The sequence below is a fragment of the Parambassis ranga genome, chromosome 2 (assembly GCF_900634625.1).
Source record: "Parambassis ranga chromosome 2, fParRan2.1, whole genome shotgun sequence".
Lineage (NCBI taxonomy): Eukaryota > Metazoa > Chordata > Actinopteri > Ambassidae > Parambassis > Parambassis ranga.
The window spans coordinates 8,774,714-8,795,618 of record NC_041023.1 but is presented as its reverse complement, the minus strand read 5'-3'; the positions used below and the strand labels follow the sequence as shown (position 1 = coordinate 8,795,618).

At 42.0% G+C, this 20,905-nt stretch overlaps 1 protein-coding gene across 1 annotated transcript in view; it reads left to right on the top strand.

The window, feature by feature from the left end:
• rapgef5a (Rap guanine nucleotide exchange factor (GEF) 5a) overlaps positions 1–20,905 on the top strand; it is a 34,768-nt gene continuing 13,863 nt past the window's right edge. The window contains exons 1-9 of the mRNA XM_028398038.1: positions 1–411; positions 6,731–6,781; positions 8,046–8,152; positions 8,623–8,744; positions 9,503–9,680; positions 14,398–14,479; positions 14,594–14,642; positions 14,775–14,848; positions 17,296–17,475. Of these exons, the coding sequence (XP_028253839.1) occupies positions 268–411; positions 6,731–6,781; positions 8,046–8,152; positions 8,623–8,744; positions 9,503–9,680; positions 14,398–14,479; positions 14,594–14,642; positions 14,775–14,848; positions 17,296–17,475 (987 nt within the window). The 5' untranslated portion in view covers positions 1–267. The remainder of the gene's footprint in view (positions 412–6,730; positions 6,782–8,045; positions 8,153–8,622; positions 8,745–9,502; positions 9,681–14,397; positions 14,480–14,593; positions 14,643–14,774; positions 14,849–17,295; positions 17,476–20,905) is intronic.

Below are 20,905 nucleotides of genomic sequence, written 5' to 3'. Positions count from 1 at the left end.
GGTAGTACCGAGCAGCAGGACGAGCGAGCCATTGGGTGGAGCAGGAGCGTCGCGTGTTGCGGAACGCATTCAGTAGGTCGTTAACGCCGCGCGCGGTTTGGCTGCAGATGCAGGTCGCTGAGTGTGAGCGCGAGGCGGGGGGAAATGGCGAACGGGCGCGGGCGGCGGCGGCAGTGCGCCTTGTGAGGATATATTAAAGACAGCAGGGAAGCTCAGGCAGGCAGCTCGAGGACAGACAGGAGAAGGAAAAAGAGAGGGGGGGGGGCCATGGAGGACTCCGAGCCCGCAGAGGACGGCTTGCTCGCGGGCTTAAGGTGGAACAGGAGCGCACGGGACCAAGCGCAGCTCAAACACAAAATCCGGGATCTGCCGGGGCTCCTCAAGCACGGGCTGCACCTGCGGAAGAAGAGCGTGAGTATTTCAACCCGACTGCTGACAGACTGACTGAACGACTGTCCGTCCTTCCGTGTTTGGTGTTCTGATGGTGACGGTGTGATCATTTAGCCGTTCAGGTGACCGGACACTCGGCTCTGAGGCCGTTTCGTAACCCCGTCACGACTCAGGTGTTTTCATTTTTGCCACAAGCGTTGCTGTCGCAGACTGTGTGTGTGTGTGTGTGAGAGAGAGAGCGAGTGTGTGTGTGCGCGCCCACATCCATAATAACCAGAACTGCTGTTGGACACCATACCTTCACACTCCTGTAGTCAAGGCAACACCACCATCACCATGATTCACTACGCACACACACCTACCTGCATACAGAAGTAACTATACACAGCCTCCACAATACAGATTCAGGCAACTCTTTACTATTTCTTACCAATTTATATGGATTATATTAGACAATAAAATATTTTTTGTCTAATATGATCCAGCAAATTTGTAAACCAGCCGTCTGATCTGCCTCATGGGTCTTCAGGTTCTGTTTCATGATGGCTGGTCAACTAAGCAGTAAATGTGTGTGCCCTGATGTGGAACGAACACACCTGACAGGCCAGACGGCTGCTCTGAGTGTCAGCTCTGCTCATCTTCATCATCACTGGCAGCCAGGAGAAGAAAAAAACAACAACAACAACAGTAACATGTCCCTGGTTCCTTCTGTGGGGAATCTGAGACAGTGTGCCCGGACTTCCAGTCCCACTGGACCCAGATGTGCTAAAAATATGCAACATTTGTAGTGTAAAGCCCCACAGCACACAGAGGAGACGAACAGTTTATGTCATGTTACATCTGGTTATTTTAAGTGATGTCTAAATGGCCTGCAGATTGAGACCACTCTGTCTGCTGTTATACCAACATTTTCCATCAAAACAAATTTAAGACATATGCTATGCAAATTGTGACATCCAGAAATGAGTCCAAGACATCAAAATTATTATCTTTATTAATAGTTGCAATACACTTTTACACTTGACTCTCCGTTAAGTATAGCTGATGTTTGCATTCTTGTAGTTTTTGTGCTACAAAAATAAGAGAAGACTGAGGAGATACAGATGTTTTTTCTTCCCCTTCTGTCGTCTAATTCGATGTGTGCGCTGTGTGTGTTCATGTGTGGGTGAGTGTGATGAGGCATGGGTAAGTAGTGTAAAGGTATGGCTGTTCCGTGCAGACTGGTCCTCTCTAGACTCTGGCAGTTGCCGGTGCTTCACCTGGTACACACTCCAATGTGTCAAAAGGTGAAATAATAATAATAATAATAATAATAATAATAATAATAATAATAACAACGATTTAGAAATGTCCTCTCTCCTCCAGAAGTGCAGACTTGTGCAGACACAACAGCTGACTTAAGCAGTGTTTCACATTGCCTCATGTGTTTCATTGATGTTTGCCGACAGTTTACGAAGTGAGTTCGCAGCCTCTGTCGCTCTTGGTTCCAGGCAGCCTCACCTTAGATTATCCTTTTGTTGTAACATGTTCTGGTATTCAATTTTTAGTACTTTATTGGCTTTAAAGTAACAGGAGTAGAGAGGTTTGCTAACAGTCTGCTAATTTTTTTTTGTGCTTTATATAGTCGTCAGCAGCTGCTTCACCACAGCAGCTTAAAAAAAAGTGTGAGTGTGAATGTTGTGCAGGTCATGAGGCTTTACTCAGGGATGAGGTGGTAGACTTTTTATCCTTTTTTGTCTGTGCTAGACAGCAACCCAGAGGAATTTTCTCAACTTTATGAACACAAGTGCAAGGAAAGAGAGAAGGAAATAGTTCCACTCTTCCTCAGAAGTGTGTCTTTTTCTGTTTTTATGCAGCCTGGTCAAGCGTGTACCCCACATTGTACTGTAAGGCCCTTTTCTATACTGCATTTGTCTTTGTCTACGCTCTGCAATCCCATATGCTCCATGCTATCTTTGAGCTTCAGACTACTTCTTGCAGCATTAACTATACTGCTGCCGACATCCCACCACTTGGCCCAAATGTGAGCCTACTCACCAAGGATTTGATATCCTGCCCAGCTGATCCTGAACCTGTTATAAATGCTGCCTCTATGCTGTATTAGGAGCCTACAGCTATTTGTCCTACTGCCAAGATCATACATGATCTTAAGTTGCTGAAGGCTGAGGAGGAGGTTTCAGTTTAATCAGGATTTTCGTCTTTCTCTCACTTTGAGAAGTGTGCTGCTGAAACATATAATATCAGATTTTTCTATTTATAACATTACTCTTGGTGCTGTTTGTGAAGTGGTGGATTTCTGACATATAATATCGTGACCCACAAATGGTGCATATGAATATACAGTATACCCCTTTAGGCGGTAAAATGAGATTATGCAAGAGCTATCCAGCTTTATGATCACTGTCTTAGAGGAAAGTTGATGATATTCCTCAGACGATCTTTTTTCTGCATTACAGATGCAGAAACTGTGGCTTGTTGTGATGTGTTTTTATGTCTGCCAGCAATATTTCACATCCATAACTGCATTATACATAGAAATAAGAAAGATGAAAGGACAAGTGAGGGGTGGAGAGAGAGAGAGAGAGAGCGAGAGAGCGAGAGACACCACAGAGTGAGCGGTATACAAACACTATCTCTGAAGCGATTCACTGCATGTACAAGATGGAAGTAAAATTATTTAGGCACAACAACAAATACACAATAATACGTTTAAAATAGATCAATTTTGGCTTACACAAGTGATAAAACATAGAGAAACCAGAACACAAAGTTTGGTGTACCCTTGATAATCCAGATTAAATCAGGCTCATTCACTCTGTTTACATGCACAAAATATTACATTTAATGCTATTATTCTGAAACTAATCAGACAAAAGCTGGTCACATGTAAATATTTGCATATAAAAATATTATTTAACCCTTTAACCAGTTTAGACAGTGCTGCTGACTGCAGCTTTACTGTGTGTGTTTGTATGCTTATGTGTCCATCAAGCTGTTTTGATGTCTCCATTTTGACTTCCTTGTCTGACGAATGAGTCGACAGGACTGTGTGTGTGAAAGAGAGAGAGGGGGCCTTGCCAAGCATACCGTACTCCAGCTCTTCACTGTGCTCAGCAATCTAATCTGAGAGTAATCCATTTCTTGCAGATAATGACCTCGCTCCCTCCTGCTCTCTCTCTCTACACACTTTGAAGTCATCACACAGATAAGCGTGTCAGCATGCACTCTCTCTTTATAGCGTTCATTCCTCACCATTCATCTTCATCCTCTCCTCTCCTCTCCTCTCCTCTCCTCTCCTCTCCTCTCCTCTCCTCTCCTCTCCTCTCCTCTCCTCTCCTCTCCTCTCCTCTCCTCTCCTCTCCTCTCCTCTCCTCTCCTCTCCTCAGAAAGTTCTCTTGTTGTGTGATACGGTGTGAATGAAACACCTCCTGGTGCTGGTGTGTCTCGAGTGTGGTTGTGAGGAGAGATGATGGTGGAAAAACAAAGACCTCTTGAGAGATCTGTGTTCAGCAGACAAAGAGATGAAGCGATAAGATAGAGCGACCAAGACAAAAAGAGAGAAATAAGGAACTAGACAGAGATAGCAAGAGTCAGAAGCAATTTATTTAGTCTATGTGCTTGGCTGGCTGGTGTGCTCTACTTAACCCTCAGTCCAAACACAGAAACCTGCTCTCATCTTCACTGATATCAGGCAGTATGTCCACACGGAGCGGCTGAGAACTGAGCTTTTTCTGATAAGTGTGAAACTGTAGTCTTAACTTTTAGGGCCACTGAGAAAACAGTGTTTTTGGACGTCAGTATGAGGGCAACTCTTCTTTCTGATTCTTCTTTTGCCTCCATGAAATGATCAAAAACAGTGAAAACTGTAGCCTACTCAAATTTAGTGTATTGCCACATCAACAATTGACTGATTTTCATAGTAAACAACAATACAGGCACTGTTATAATGACAAGAGCTGCAATTCAGAAGCTGAACATTTAAGGCAGAACCATGTTTTGAGGCTGCAGGTGTATGTGTGTGTGTGTTACACCACTGACAGGTAGCTGGAGGGTTCCTGGATTAGCTGCTCTTTCACAGTGATGATGGTTGAGGTTGTTTAAACCTGCACCAGCAGATAAAAAGGATTTCATGCACTGGCTTTTGTACAGATCAAACATACGTTTCAAGCCACCTGTTACCTGTCTTTGTGCTTAGCAAAGCTAGTGTCATCAGTAGTATTGATTCTAAGAATCAAAAGAAGCACGGTGAGTCATTTCTGCTATGAAAATTCAGTGACCTGTGAGTAACTTTAAGAAAAAATGTGTGTGGCTAGTATAAATTCTCTTGTGTGTGTGAGCCTGTGACATCTGAGACAGTATCATTGCTGTAATGAGGATCACACTCACTGCTCTACATCTCTGTAATCATCACTCTATTTCATTTTCTTGCAACCCAAAGCCGCAGCCGAGCGCTTCTCTCCCACTCTGTCTTTGTCCTCCTCATTCTTCCTCTCATTCACAATTATAATTAAAATGATCTCTCACTGCCTCATCTCCTTTCCTCTCCATCTGTCATGCTCATATCCACTGTCATATATTCATAGACTATTGTGAAATGCCCTCCTCTATTCTTTCTGCTCTTGCACTTTAGCTCATTTGTGTTTCTTCATCTACATCTATCTTCCACAGTTGCTGGAGTTCACTGGGTCTCCCTGAATCTCTCTCTCTCTCTCTCTCTCTCTCTCTCTCTCTGTCATCATCTTGTGGTTTCTTATCGGCAGCCACTGAGAGAGCAAAGGGCAGCAACAGTCGCTAAAGCACAGCCTCTGTTTTTCTGTGAAGGCTTGGTTTGAATCCACTGGGATTCAAACCAACGACTCTATCAGTGATCCCGCTTTGCTGCCTGATCTCACCAGACCAGTTGCACTCCTATTGCAGGAGTTTCTCATCTGTCTCGTTTTAATGAACACTGGCAGCGTGATCGTCATCCTAATACAAATCTACCACCACCACAAAGCCAGTATCTGATGCTCTAATGACGCTCTACATTTTGTGACAGTGATCAACTGAAAAAAAAATCACTTTAATGTTGAAGCTGGAAGATAATCTTCATGAATCCATCATCTTTGGTTAAAGCTACACTATAATCCCCTCATGTGCAGAGGACTAGAAGTTTTACTAACTGGCCATAGACATTATTTTCTCCTAGCGGTGCTTAAGCTCATAACTCTATCAAACATGCTTCCTGTTTGTTAAGGGGCTGCTTAACTCTGTCAGATAATACACCCACCTCTTGATGGCGTCCCTCACTGCCCTTGGTGCATGACAGAGCTAACTGCACTCTTTATCCTCCCATTGAAAGACACTCAATGGTTTCTGTTCATATTGCATTTCACACTATAACAAGTCAGAGTAGATGCTGTGATATTTTAGATATAAACTGATAAGCAGTAGACTGTGTGTGCCATAAATGTGTCTTATTTTATTTGCAGAGCGTCTTCACTTCGACATCAGCCTTTTTTTGTTGGTCTTAGTTAACAGAAGTTCTGTTGTCGTGTGCTGTAAAACAATTGAAGGAGGAAAGTTAACACTTTAAGAGCAAGTGTAAAGGCTTTCCTGTGTGGTTTATAGTAACAGATTAACAGATTTAACGGGTTTCTTCTTAAATCTGTACAATATTTGGAAAATAATGTGGGATTTAATACAAATACCTCCTGCCAGAACATTATTAGCAGATAAAACACAATTATTTATTAACTGTGGTGATTAAAAGTTTAAAAAAGGATTAGTTTTAATTAAGCAGCAGATTAAAGAAGATGAAGCAAAACATAAATCAATTTGCCTGCGGTGCCGTTTCTACACTACTTGATCAAACATCTCACCTTAAATCATTTTTAAACTATTTTATGACCACCACAGTGTCAACACTGTTGCCTGCCTAGTGCCACAATAGTCCATAAAGATTAAGAGCTTATTTCCTGATAAAGGGAAGTAGAGGTGGAGTGGATGCACCTATAGGGTAAAGGCTGCAACATGATGGCATGATGGTAGTAACCATGAAGAGATTTGTTATGACCTCACTGCTTGGTGTGATGTGAATGTTGGACTGATTTTACTGTAATTTGGTTTCCACTGGTGGGCGTATTTGTTCCTGGTGTCGATGAGTGATTGATTTTGTGATGTGTCAGGGTACTTAATGTAATTGTGTGTTTATTAGCAGTTCTTATTACTGCTGTTAGTTTAAACAAACCCTGACTAATGTTTTTTGGAAAGGTAAAACTGGTCTTTCTTATCTCACAGCTTGTTCAGTGTATTTACTCTGTGTGTGTGTTGACTCTGATCACTTGTTTTGTTTCAACAGCAATCACCTGACACTATACCTGGACCAAGCGGTGGACCTGCCGTACACAAGGTAAATAAATTACTGAAACACATGCATGTGAGGTCATCCTTCCAGTTAAGCTGTCAAGCTAGAGTGTGTTTATTTAGCCCCAATACAGATGACATCAGCAGTGTTATTAACTTGGGCTCTCCAGGTTAGTTTCAACAACTTCATACACACACGCACACACACACTCTCTGAGAGTCTTAATTTGTCATGCAGTTTGGCAAATATTTTAATACTGTACTCTGAAAAGGCTACAGGGTTTAAATATCTCATAAGTTCTTTTTCAATACTGAAAACTTCAGCTAAGGAAATAAAAAAGTAAAGAAATAAACATCTGAGGTGAAGGTGCTGCTTATTCATGAGCACATCTGTTGCAGTGTCCTCTTGGTTGTTTGTCCTTCAGCAGTGTTTTATTATTATTTTTTTTATTATTGGCTTTTTATCTTGGCTCAGTAAAACGTGACACTGATGTGGCACCCAAAGCAGGATAATGCGCCTGGTGTCCATGAGTTCCTACGAAAAGAAGCCTTGGGTCAGACAAACAAGGCAGGTTGCCTTGTCCTGAGGTCCACCGTGATTGTCGTGCTTAACATTCTGCGCTCGTGCATCTTTCTGTTCCCCCTCCCATGGCACAATGGTCCTTGGAGTTTATTTGGAGTCACTTTGTATCGTTCAGTAAATTGCACTGCAGGCAACATGTTAACCAGTACCAGGATGAGCACTTACACAATAAATGTCTACATTACAGGAGAATAGGAAACATGAAAGTGTTTTATATAAACTAGAATCTCTACCTCACAGTAGGTGCTCTACCTACTGACATATTTTCAAGGAAAAGTAGCAGCAGCCAGAAAGCTGCACTACAAGAGAATACAAGTTTGAAAATAGTCTTTGTTGTTACATTGTGCACAAGTCATGTTGATGGAGCTCAATCAGCTGTGAAGGGGAAGCAGACTCTGTGCTGCATGTAAAGGAAAATGTGCATAGAATAGAACAGCTGATGTAAACAGTTCAGTTGAAATATGGTCTTTACAGTAGATAGTGTCAATAGCTGGATTATTGCAGAGCATGTAGACACAGTCAATGCTTTATTCCTCAGGGGGAGTGAAATCCAGCTGTCCTTGCGGTTGTGGTCAATGACAGCAGCATATAGCCGCTTTAGCTCTCTAAAAACATCATATTCAACCAACACTGAGAGGTGTTTGTGTCATTTCTGATGCACTTCTGATTTTGAAAGCTGATTTTAAACATAATTATAACAACATGTCTGTGAATGTATGTGTGTCAGTCTTGTTCCCAGAGTTTTCCATGCGCTGGTCGGGCTGTGAGGAATGCCTTTCTCTCTCATGGACCATACCCAGCTAAAGACAAGATACACCTGGCCAGAATCATACGGTACACTTGTCTCTGTCTCTGTGTGTGTCTGTGTGCAGAGATAAATCAATGAGTCCAGTGAAGCATCATCCACTGACTCACCAGTCATCATTGAGCTCCTCAAATCAGGCTGTTTACACAGTAAGATGACCAAAATGGGACGTAAGATATTGTATAGAAGAGCACAGAGTGGTCATGATGCAGGATAACACAGCGCATGTAGTACATGAGATAAATGTGAACATCTGGACACGAGTATAAATAGAAACTCTTAACCATCATTGTACATACACCCACACACATACACAAGCAGTTTATTTGGGTTAATGCAGACGGAGTGTATTCAGTGATTTAGAGGAAACGGCTTACAGAGAACTAATGAATAATCAATAGATATCGATTGAATAAAAAAAAAAGGGAAAAGGCCTGCATGTGTATGTATACACGCTTCATGCATCATATCCTGAAGACGTGTTTGTGTGTCTCAACAGGCGCAGCTATGTGGGAGTGGAGTTGGTGCAGTGGCTGTGTGAGCAGTGTGTGTACGTGCGCTGTCGGACTACTGCTGTGCGTGTCTGGCAGGTGCTGTTGGAGCTCGGAGTCTTGCTGTCTGGTAAAAGCACACACACACACACAAGCACACTGTGCTTCAGAATTAATAATCGTCCTTACAGCAACAATACACACCGTTATACTCATTCTCCAGATTGTAATTGAGATCTTGTCTTGTAAAGATATTGATGGAACCTTTCTGAGATTAACTGTCCACGAGGTAAAATTAATCTGAGACTGGGAATCAGCTGCCAATGATCTCAGTGATTATTCTGCCTAAAACATCCTCCTCCATTATTCATCTGTAACCATGTCAACACACTGCTACACATGGACTGAGACTGTTTTAATCTAATATCAGCATCAGTGCCTGGGTGTGAACAGAGCAGAAAAATAATCATATCTAAATGGAAAGATGATATTCAAAGGCAGTTAGTGTTGAACACATGCAGCTCAGGTGCACTTCATCTGCCCGGCTTAATCCATAATAACTCATACGAGTTTATCCGGATTTTGTTGTTAGCGCTGTGTCTGTACTCTGTCTCTAGAACTAAGAAGAAAAATAGCTGAATCTCATTTACTTCCAGGTCTTGGCACACTCTAATTCCTGAATAGCTGTTACAGTTGAAGATGCTCAATTATTCATGACTTTGTTTTGAGCACAACCTGAAACATTTCATTGATTTCCTCTCAACTAATGTCTTAACACAATGGCTCTGTCTGTATTTAATAGTCTGTGTATTCAAAGTGTGTGTGGAACAAAGTGTTTCACAGGAAGCCGACTGTTTCTCACATTCTGTCTGCTCTTTCTGTCCCCAGTGGACCAGCGGGTGGTGTTTTCAGACTCCAACTCCTACTACCAGTTCAGCTTCGAAGAGTGCGACTCTGCATCATGTGAATTTCGCTCCAATGAGGGGGAGTGGCCTGAGGCGGTTAAGCTCCTTCTACAACTCGCGCCCTATGTCCAGTTTCGCTCTGGAGGTGGTGCCAATAGCCCGTAAGTGTCCAATGCAGGATGGATGGATGGATGGATGGATAGATGGATGGATGGATAGTCTATCAGTGAGAGATAGAAAGAGAGAGAAAATGTAATTTTTAAAAATTCTGAATTTAGTTTTTTTGGACATCTTCAGCACGAACACTAGCTGCTGGTCTTTTATACATATAGTTAACTTCAATGGAAGAAGTTCGTCATCCCTAATGAATGTAATAAGTTGGAGAAATTTGCTTCCACGGATGTCAGGGGGTTTCTGTCATACAGCTTGATCATAGCTGATTGTGGCTCATTTGTGAGGCACTAGATGATCTCCACTGACCTGAAGTAGAAGCCCATCGCTCTGGTGAAATATTAAAACTGAAGTGACAGGCTACCAGTGTGGATTTATGATTGAGGTCAATTGTCTGTCTGATGATTTGCGGTTAAAGGGACAAGTAGCCATGTTTGATGTGGAGGAAGTGCAACACTTTTCTGTCCTTGGCAACATAAACACATGCACTCTCTAAGATCTTTCTCAAATCCCAGAGAGGAACCTAATCTCCATTCAGTGTTTAAAATCCTCAATCAGCTTATGTGTGACACACACGCACACACACTCTCACACACACCTCCACATCCACAGAAGATATGCAGTCATACACAAAAACATGATGTGATCACTTCCATAGTGAGATGGGCTCTGATGCACACAGAGTGGTGTCAGCCAGAGTTCTTGTGCTTTGCTCCTCCTGTGTGTGGGGTTCCTGCTGAGGCTGCGACTGAACTCAATCTGTCACTCAGAGAATGAGAGAGGAGAGTGAGACCGGTGTGTGTGTGTGAGACTGTATATAATGAAAAATACAGCATATATGGAGAGTGAAGGAACAAGAGCCCACGTCGACACATTCCTATGTGTGTCAACATCAAAGGGTGCATTTATAGATGACAGCGAGGGGAAATGAGTGTCACACTTACTAATGTAAATCTCATGACGTGTACTATAGTGTACTATACATATTTCAGTGAACTCTATCAGCTACTTTAGATTATAGTGTTTGACATGCAGGGGCGCCGGTGTTTCCATGGGCTGGCAGGGTGCAGAAGAGTGAGTGGATGAGAGGGGGTTTTACCCAGAAACCACCTTTTCCCTTTGGGAGCCTTTTCATCTTTGGTTGGTGACAGCAGAATTTACACTCAGGAAAGTCTACATACCTGTTATGCTCTTTATGTTTTTCAATACATTCCAGAAATTCACATAAATGTCATACGAATGTGGAAAAAAAGCTGCATTGGCTCACATATTTTGCTTAAAAAAAACCTAAAAAAGTTCACCCGATTAAACATTTATGAGAATGTGCATCAAGCAGTCTCACGCTGTCAGTTTGACTCTGCTCCTCTCTGTCGACTTCATTTACTGCCGAGCCATTCCTCTGCAGACAGCCTCTGCTTCTCTGTGTGATGGAGAATAGTTGTTCAGTAGCTGTGTAGGAAAACACCTCGGGTTACACCACTGGACCACATCTGTTAATATGTGAATCCATCAGTTAATCTGCAGCCAGGTGCAACTGCTGCGTGTGCTCCTCGTGAATTATGGCTCCTTTCCTCTTGCTGCTGTTTTATCTAATGAGGCAAGCATTAAATTGATACTGATGACTGATGAATACGCGATAAGGCCTCATTGCCCGGTTGTTAAGCTTACCATCTAGTGATTGCTTCTTCAGTGATGCCAGAGAAGAGCATACGACTAATTAAATGGGTTACCCCTGCTGCTCTGTGTGTAGTAGATGTATATTAGTTTGCCATCATTATTCAGGTCATGTTAACACGCCTAGCATGTCTCAAAGGGGCTCTGTGTCTGATTTGCTGTGATCATTTACCAGTTAATTGTTTATTTCCTACTACAGTACTTTTTTTTAAAGACAGGAATCTCATGCTTTTGTCTAAAGGTTTCAGCTTCATGCATCATTGCACATTGAGTAAAATATTAATCTCATACAGAAAACTTTCTTGCTTGATGTGGCTAGATCCATGTTAATATGTTTTTGTTTTTTTAAGAAGAAAACACGGATAGTGGCTGCTGTTAACTGTTTTCCAGGCAAACAGTCACATGATGAGGTGTGACAAATCAGGAAGGAACTCATAGTGACTGAAGTGAATGTGGGCGTTTGCGTAATTCCTCAGCTTTCAAGCTAAAACCCAGCAGTGTTTCCAAAAGTCTCCATTAGAGGCCCTTAAAACTCCAGCCGATGGGTGGAAATCCAAACATCTTGGTGTGGAGGCAGCCTCTGTATCTGTCAGTGCAGTTTCAATTTAATGAACTTTGTTGGCAAGAAGCTCTCTCCCTTTCGCTTAGCTTCACATTACAGTAAAGCAAACTTGCACATGTAGTGCTTTTTTTTTACTGGAAATATATAAGGAGAAGGCATTAAAGTTTAACAGTAAAGCAATATCCTGCCAAGTGCAGCAGCAGTCTCCACATTTGTCCATTTGAAGATTAGTTCCTGCCAAGATTATCCTTGTCAGAGTGTGAACTCATTATGGAGAAGCTAACATTTAGACGTGAATGTCACAATGAACACATTTACAGTATATCAAAAAAAAAAATTCTGGCGTTTGAAAACTGATATTGTCTCATCGGCCTATAACACACAGAGAAACCATTACAAAGCACAATTTGTCACACAAATTTGCAGAATCTGTTTCTTTGATCAAATGTAATGCTTTACATTTTATGAAGCATGTTGTCTGTGTATATGCTTTATTGTTAGCTGTGGTAGGACGTAACAGTAGTCAATAACAACTGAGCTGCCTTGCTTCCTTTCTTTGAAATATAGTGCATTTGTGCAGGAGCAGAATTTGCCAGCAGCTAAAATATGACACCTTTTAGCAGAAAATGTTGCTTGCTTTGCATGGTGCGCTGAGTGTCGACAATCTATAGCCCCGTCTTTTTTTAAAAGGAAAGGACAAAAGGCCAAATGTGCCTGAATAGTGAAGAAACACTCAAGCTAGAGGAATGCGTTGTCAAGCACAAACCCTCTTTGCTTTGTTAGATTGGCAACATTCAGAACACAAAACTGTATGAAGGATCACAGATCAGCATTTGTAGCGTGCACCTTACACTGGGTCTGAACAAGGAGGTGGTGCAAGCAGCACCTATTATTTCTTCTATCAGTACTGCTGTGCTACCTAATGATTGGTGACACACCTCCTACTGTGCCTGTCTGCCAGCTCTGGCACATTTAGGCTCATGGTGAGTCACCACACTGAAGGCTGAAACAAAAACTTAATGACTCTAATGGGAATAAATTTAGCATGATGGCTCAGAATAGGCTTGTTTTCGTGATCTGCAAATGGATGTCTGCATTTGTGAATGAACATCCCTGTAGAGGCAGGAGTGACAGCAAAGGTATCTTTCTGTTCCTCCCAGGCATCTGATGGTCTACCTGCCTAATGTGTCTCTCTCTCTCTGTCTGTCTGTGCCGGAGCAGATAACTGAAGTGTCAGGCCCAGGGCTGTGTGTTATCTCCATCTCTGCTGCGTCTGCATCCATCATTCCCTTATCAGATTACACTGTAGACACACACAGGCCCAGTGCCACTGGAATCTGTTGATAAAATCCAAATCATATGTAAATGGCTCTGCACATGTGTTTGTGTGCATGCTTGAGGGAGAAGGAGTGTGCCGGGTAGATTGTGTATGTGTCTGTGTGTGTGTGGGAGAGACCAATCCAAACAGTGGTTTTGTAAGAAGACCTATTAGATGAGGGGCCCTTGGGTGCAGTCTGAAGACAAACTCTACAACCTTGTATTATTGCTGTGGGAATAATGCTGCGTATACCCCTCCAACACAACCACCTGTTTATACAGCACACACACACACAAATGAAGTCAAACACAAATGTATTCACAGATGCACTCAGGCTTGGAACAAAATCCTCGACAAGAGTAACACATCTATATACATACTGAACACAGAGCCACTGCATTGCTACACACACACACACACACACACACACACACACACACAGGGCTTCAGTAACATCAATAGCAGGGTGTGTCTGGGAGCTGTTTTACATGAAACCACATGAAAGAGGGAAAGGGGGGGGGGCTGAGAGAGATGCTTGATACGAAGACATGCAGGCAGTGAAGGACTAGAAAAACACATGGGAGGGAGAATCAAATGGGCTGCTTTGCTGAACATAAAATATTCACACTATAAATATATTTATCTACATGATGATTTAATATGTGTGCAGTGAATGATGTGTGTGTGCTCATGTTTTAATTCAAGAGATGATGTCACAGTGGCATCTTTAAACAGCACATGAATGGCTCCAAAAACATCTAATTTAATAAAACAATACTTCACATTTTAGTATTAAGTCATTTTGTAGGATTAATTTCACAATAAAGTTTCTTCTGATTTGGAGTGTGCCAGCATTTCAAAGTCAACGCAAGAACATCATATATAATTAGGTTATGCTACCACAAACGTTGTCAATAAGTGAGAGAAAAGTGACCGCTATCGCTATTCACTGCAATAAATCCTTTCTGAGAGCTTGATGTCCGTGGGTAAGGATTTTTGGGTGAGGTGTGGCTGTAGTTTTTTTTTTTTGTTATACCAGAGGGTGGTGTAGAGAGCACCGCAGCTCCACGGGCAACTTTTATCTCTGCGGGGTGCTGGATTAGAAAAATGTTGAAGCATCAGATGCAAGTAAAGCTCTGTCTGTTCTTTCAAGGTCAGAGGAAGACTCTGAAGGCAACAGGGACATATGCAGTGAGATTCTTCAGATGAAAGCTCTCGAGAGGCTCACTTCCACGGTCAGTGTGTGTTCATATGTCATCTCTTTATCAAAACGGTCACTGTGGAAATCCCTATGCATTTTTATTATCTATGTATTTATGTTATTTTATTACACTTCTGTTTTCCAACAGGTACAAAGTGAGTTGGCGGCTGCTCTCGCCCGAAAGACTCGCAAAGCTTGTAAGTATATTGTAAGCACCACTTCCAGTGTAAAAGTGTATCCCTTCTTTCTCCAAGATGAGACGGCGGAGTGACAAAGACATGCAGTGAGTGAGAAAGCTTTAATGAGTTCCTGTTTGTGATTGGTTGCAGTATCAGAGCAGGACTCTGAGACGACAGAGAGCAGTCACCAGGAGCCTTCCACGCCCAGCGAGGAGAGCAGTCCGGTAACACACACACACAGATCAGCACACATACACAATACAGGAATGGCACTGTGTATTTTATTACCTTTGGATAGAGTAAATAAGAAGGTTGTCTGGTGCTCCATCTACTTTATGTATGACACCAATGAAATGTCGAGTTAGTCCAACTGCAAAGTCAAGAAGCTTTTTATTTGTTCATGTAGCTCTGCAGTTTGTTTTCTGTTGCTATGCAGGCAAGGTTTGGGCGTCTCAAAGCGACACATCTCAATGCAGTAAACAAAGAAGTAGAATGAATACGGTCAATTAAAACCCAACTTGATCCACTCAAACACAGAATTTTTTTTTGCACTGTCCAGAATAACTGGCTTCTTTTAGAGGTCACAGAGTGCAGGTCGTATGTGGACGTAGGCACATGGATGAACAGTAGAAAATGGGGTGGTAGCAGAGTGCACAGAGGCCTGTTTGCTTTCTGGTCCCATCGCTGTACAGTCAAAACCTCTTCTGCTTGATCAATTATTCATCTCTCTGATTACACCAGAGAGATGGGGAGAAGAGAGAAAAGTGAATCTTTTAAACACAATTACACAGATACATCTTTAAACATATCAGTGGTTAACATGTTTTGACTCACATGTTCTGTTTGAGTGTAAATACTTGAGGTAATAATTTTATTTTTTTGTAAAGACAGAGTAACAGATTGATCTTCTTTACCACACTAATAGGCCACAAACACTCTGCACTGACTGAATGTTGTGTGTGTGTGTGTATGTGTTGAGCAAAGGATAAAACCATCAGCTTAATAAGAACTCAGTCTACAACATGGTTGATACACCTTTGCTAGTGTTTGTTGTTGTATGTTAATATTTTATACCTGACACAATGTAAAATAATAAAAATCTTTGGTAGTAATACACTGAATAATTTAAGTAGTCACCTATGTACACATGTACCAAACATAAGAACTGTTTATTATGGCCTGGGGGACTTGTTGAGTCCAGCTTTGGACTGCTGTGTCCCCTGAGATGTTTCAGAAGTGGAGCACCTGTTCACAATCAAAATGTAGGTTTTAGTTGACATCTGTTCAATTAGACCAAAACACACACAGCTTTGATGATTTGTGGCTGCACTTGACGATGACAACCTTTCACTGTTGTTCTTTCATGATCTTTTTTTTTCTTCTTTTCTTTACTGTGTTTGATCATTTTGTGTTATCTGCAGCTCAGCCCTGCTGGTTAACACACAGAGCAGGAGTGTCCCAAGATCAAATTTCATTCTTGTCCTGTTGTATGTAAATGAAATGTGCATTTAAAACACTGCGTGACCTATGAGTGAATTGTTTATGTCACAAGTTACACCAGTTATGCAACACAGTGAGCATGCGTCATCGGGATCATTGATCCTGCAGTCCCTCTAGGCAGTTTAATATCCACCACAGAGTGTAGTGGCAACATGAGCTTAATAATTTGACTAATAAAATAATAATAATAATAAAGACAGTAAACTAAACAAAAAAAATAAAGATACACTGGAAAAAAAAGGAAAAGACACACACAGAGAAGTTTATCTTGGTATGTTCTGTGTCTGGGACAGGAAGCTGAAACAGGTTTACAGGAAGCAGCAAGGGACACAGGACTGTGTGTCTGTGTGTACGTGGCTATTCTACCAGATAAGAGTTGTCATTAGGGAGTGTTTTTGTAGTAAACAAAATGAATAATGTTTTGCATGAGTGTGTGTGTGTGTTGCCCTCTGCTTACAGCATGGTACCGTGGGATAGTTGAGCCCACAGGAAGGGTTATCCAACTCTTGGCCAAATGACACATCCCTCTCTCTCCCTTTTCCAAGGAAAATAAACAGGCCAGACTGCCCGCCAGTGCTGATAGCCATCATACTACAAGCACACCAGAGAACATGCAATGTTTTTTTGTTTTTTGTTTTGTTTTGTCGTCAGGTCTATCAATTAGTTTCTCTACTATTTTAATCAAATATACTGCCTGCTTCTGTTAAATATTTCTATTCTTAGGCTTTTTTTAATCTACCTCTTTTGGACTAGACTAGTCTGGACTATTGTCGGGGGGAGGAGACAGACACACACTCCCTAACACACACTCTTTCACACAGACACCCACTCCCGCCCACTTACACTACTAATCACACACACTCACTCTTACCCTGCCAGATCTTCTAACACAGAGCAGCAGACTGAATAGAGGAGTGCAACAGATAAAAAGGAATTACGGGTTGTAATAGAACAAGGAGAACAAGATAAGACAGACAGACCCAGGATTACTATTTCTTTTCATTCTACACATGGACAAAAACCTGAAACCTTGTCACTGCATGCCTCTGGATTATGCCCGTATTGGCTTCACCTTCCTCTGGATAACTTTCCTGACCTGTCTTTGAGTGTTTTTTTTACCATGTCCTGGGACTGTGGGCTGAGATACGTCTTCATGCCTCCTGTGTTGCAGCTCGGTGGCGTGTGTGCGCTGCGGGACGGCAGTGGCAGCGGTGGCAGAGGGATGGGGACCGTGTGCGGCCGTGAGGAGCTGACCAGCAGACTGGGGCTGGAGGCAGTCCAGCGGCTGGCCAAGGACGGCTGCAGGCTGCTGCAGAACCACAACTACCGACTCCCGGACAGGAACCAGGCAGTGAGTGTGGCTTTCATGTCATAAAATATTATGAACACCATACAGTTTATGTGCAGGACTGATGATACAGCTCGGGGAACTTTTACCATGTAATCTGCAATTGAGCTGTGGCTATATGGTTAGTGTGAGCAGAGAGTAGATGGACGTCATGCGGTAAGAGTTGTCATTATGTGTGCGCACACACACTTCAGGTCTGAGTTACTCATGAGTTCAGGCCAGGGATGGGTGTGAGTACATCCTCATCAGCACCATCATGACTGGTGTTTCTGTAAATCTGAGGAACAGACACACAACAATGCACATTTTCAGAAGGAACATCTGTGCACCGACACACAACATACATTCCAACATACATAGATTACCACCAGTCCTTGTCTAATGTGGGTGTTAATAATGGCTTAGTGCAGTGTGATCTCATACAGTCCGCCAGTTGCTGCCTGTGTCTGGGTGTTCACTTATCTGTGTGTCAGTTTGGTGGTTAGAGCTTATAATCATTTGTGGGAGCTTGTATGTGTATGTTCATGCACTGCTGGCACTGTGGCAGGCTGAGTCAGTGTGTGCTCATAATGAGGGGGGGTGTTAGTGAAGCCTTGTACTGTATAATCCCTCTCCTCATTACACCTGAGGGCAAGAAGTGAAGCAAATGCAGTCTGGTTTTACCCCATATCACCACGTGTGTGTTTGTGATATCTGCTGTATATTGGCTTGGTGAGTCCGGCTGAAGCCTGGCCTGGGGATTTTCCAAAGTGTGAAGAATTTAACTTTCATTCTTTGCAACATGTGAAAGTAAAAATGCTATACCACTAAGTGAAATTGCAGAAAAACATAGGTGCAACATTAAACCATGGGTTCAGTAGAGGTAGGTCTCAACTAGCCTCCCCTCTACACACTAAACCTTTTATCTACAAAACATTCAACCCATAATCTGGTTGACATAAATCATAGAACATGCAATTTAGAGGCAGTAGTTTGAGTTTAAAGGTGAGCCCTTTCTGAACCTTCTCCATTGTGTACTTTTACAGAAGGATACAGAACCATTTTCTTTCTGGACAATATTTAAGCCACAGTGCAGGATTTATACCTAGATGATGGATTTTTTATTTTGTAACAGTGGAACTGAATGTATTTTTATAACTTTTTTGGATACATGCCTGAGACTTTCAAGAGTTTGTGCTCTGAAGGTTCACTGTCAATAACTTTTTTTCTGTCAGACCACATTCCTCTCTCTGAACGATGAGGGTTTTTTTGTCGTTGTTATCTTTAGCATCCGAAACTTTTTTGGATGCTTCTTAGGAAGTTCTGCATTACTCCCCGTTGCTGTGGCAACAGATGCTGGTGTACTGCGAGATGCTAAGATATTTGCCTGACAAACATTATCAGCATCATATGAACTCATTTGGCGATGGTTTCATTTTACTGTACTGCCTTAAGCATTATTATAGATCGCAATGTTTCCCAGCATACGCGGGACAGTAGCTTGAAAGAGTGTGTGTGCATGACACAACTGTGTGGTATTGATTCTCTAAATCATAATCGATGGCCTAAACACAGATGGAAAAACATATTGTCTGCATTTGAAGCTGTATAGGAATATCTCTGACAGGTGTCATTATAGCTGCAGAATGTAGCTCTAAAACCAAGCACTCCACTTGATTCACCACAAAGACCATTCTGCTTTTACTGGGTTGTCATGGTGATTTTTTTTTTTTTTAGTTCTTTTTTCCATGACAGATAAGCTCTGACAAACCGGTGTAGCCTGTTTCCATAGTGATCTAACTCATGTCACTAGAGTGCATTGGGTGTTTCTGACTGGCATTTGTACTCATCCACATTTAATTTAATTTAATTAATTTATTCATTCGTTTACCAACCTGCACATGGGAGTATGTGATGTCACAGCACTCATATGTACACTTATGATTTTTAGGCACCCTGATGGTCACAGGAATTTCACTGTGTGTGTGGTTGCACTTTTGTGAACTGCTGACCTAAAAGCGCTGTGTTTTTATATTCTTATCCATTATTTCCAGGAATCAGGCCCAGAGCTATCACAACACAGATATGGCTTGGTCACTATCGGCTTAGACACACACACACACACACTCTGTTAGGAACAGGAAAGGACCAGAGAGTGCTTCCTTTAGGCTTTCCATGAGGCCCACCTTTCCTCTGAACAATATTATGTCATTATGTGTGTGCGTGTGTGAGAGCAGACACGGTGACTGGCAGATATACAAAAAGGGGCTTTCTGGCTTACAAATCCTGATGTTGTATAATGCTGTGTGTGTGTGTGTGTGTGCAGTTTAACCCTGGCCTCAGTTTTCCAAAACCTCAGACCTCTGGAGCATAAAGTCTGCCCATTCAAAGACAGAGAGAGCAAATGATGGAGGAGAGCTGGAAGTTCAGAAGGCTGAAGGAAGAAAGAGAAACAGACCGACACACCTGCCAGCTCAGAACAACTGATCCAAGCTAATTCCATGTGCAGCCAGTCCAAATGTGCTTGGACAGTTTTTAAAGTAATTTGCAGATTAAACATGGTTGTGGCATGGTAAGGACTTCTATACTGGCCAGTCTAGCCAGGTCCTTAGAGATGATTGGTGCTGTGATGGATGAATGAAGTAGGAATTTGATTTTGAGGTTGTAAATATGGATAGACTAAGTAAAAGCCTTTCATTGCTTCATCTTTAGGTGCCATACTTAGTAAAAATAAACACTAAGCATCTGGGAATGAAATCTTTTTTCTTTGTTTTTTCATCCTAAGTCAGAAGTTCCCATTTCATTGTAAGGACATTTGAAGAGTTGTTACTGTTTCTTGGTTTTCTCACTTTCCTCACCACACTCCTCCACGTCTCTCACTTTCCATACAGTCCCTTGCTGTATTTTCTCGTTCCCTCTCTCCCTTCCTGTCTTTATTACATAACTTTCTGACCCCTCCTCTTTACAAGTGCCTGCTTTGTATATTTTTCCTTCTTTATGGCTCCTAAGACCAAATTAATGTGCTTGCAAATTGCTGTTTGCACTTAATTCTTCTGGGATTATTTGTGTGTGATGCGTCTGCACAATTAGTTAGATATGCATTATGTTAGTGTTGCAAGTTTTTGCATTTGGCGCATTTTTCTGAAAGCTTTTGATCTCGAGTGTGAGTGTGTTTGTGTGTATAATGCCGCCTTCCTCCGTTCTTGGCTTGGAGTTGTTTTTCTTGGCATCTGTGTAAAGACTGTGAGTGTTGTGGGAAAGATCAACACTGTCTTTCTGTTACTGTATTAGGAACACAGTCTTACATAATGCCTCTCTTTTAGTTTTTTTTCTGTGTACTTTCAGGTTACTTTTCATTTATTACATGTCTGATAATGTAGAGAGACCGGAAGTCTGCAGATATAGAGGGCAGGTCTTGTGATCATGCTGTTCTGTATTTGAACCTTAGATGGTC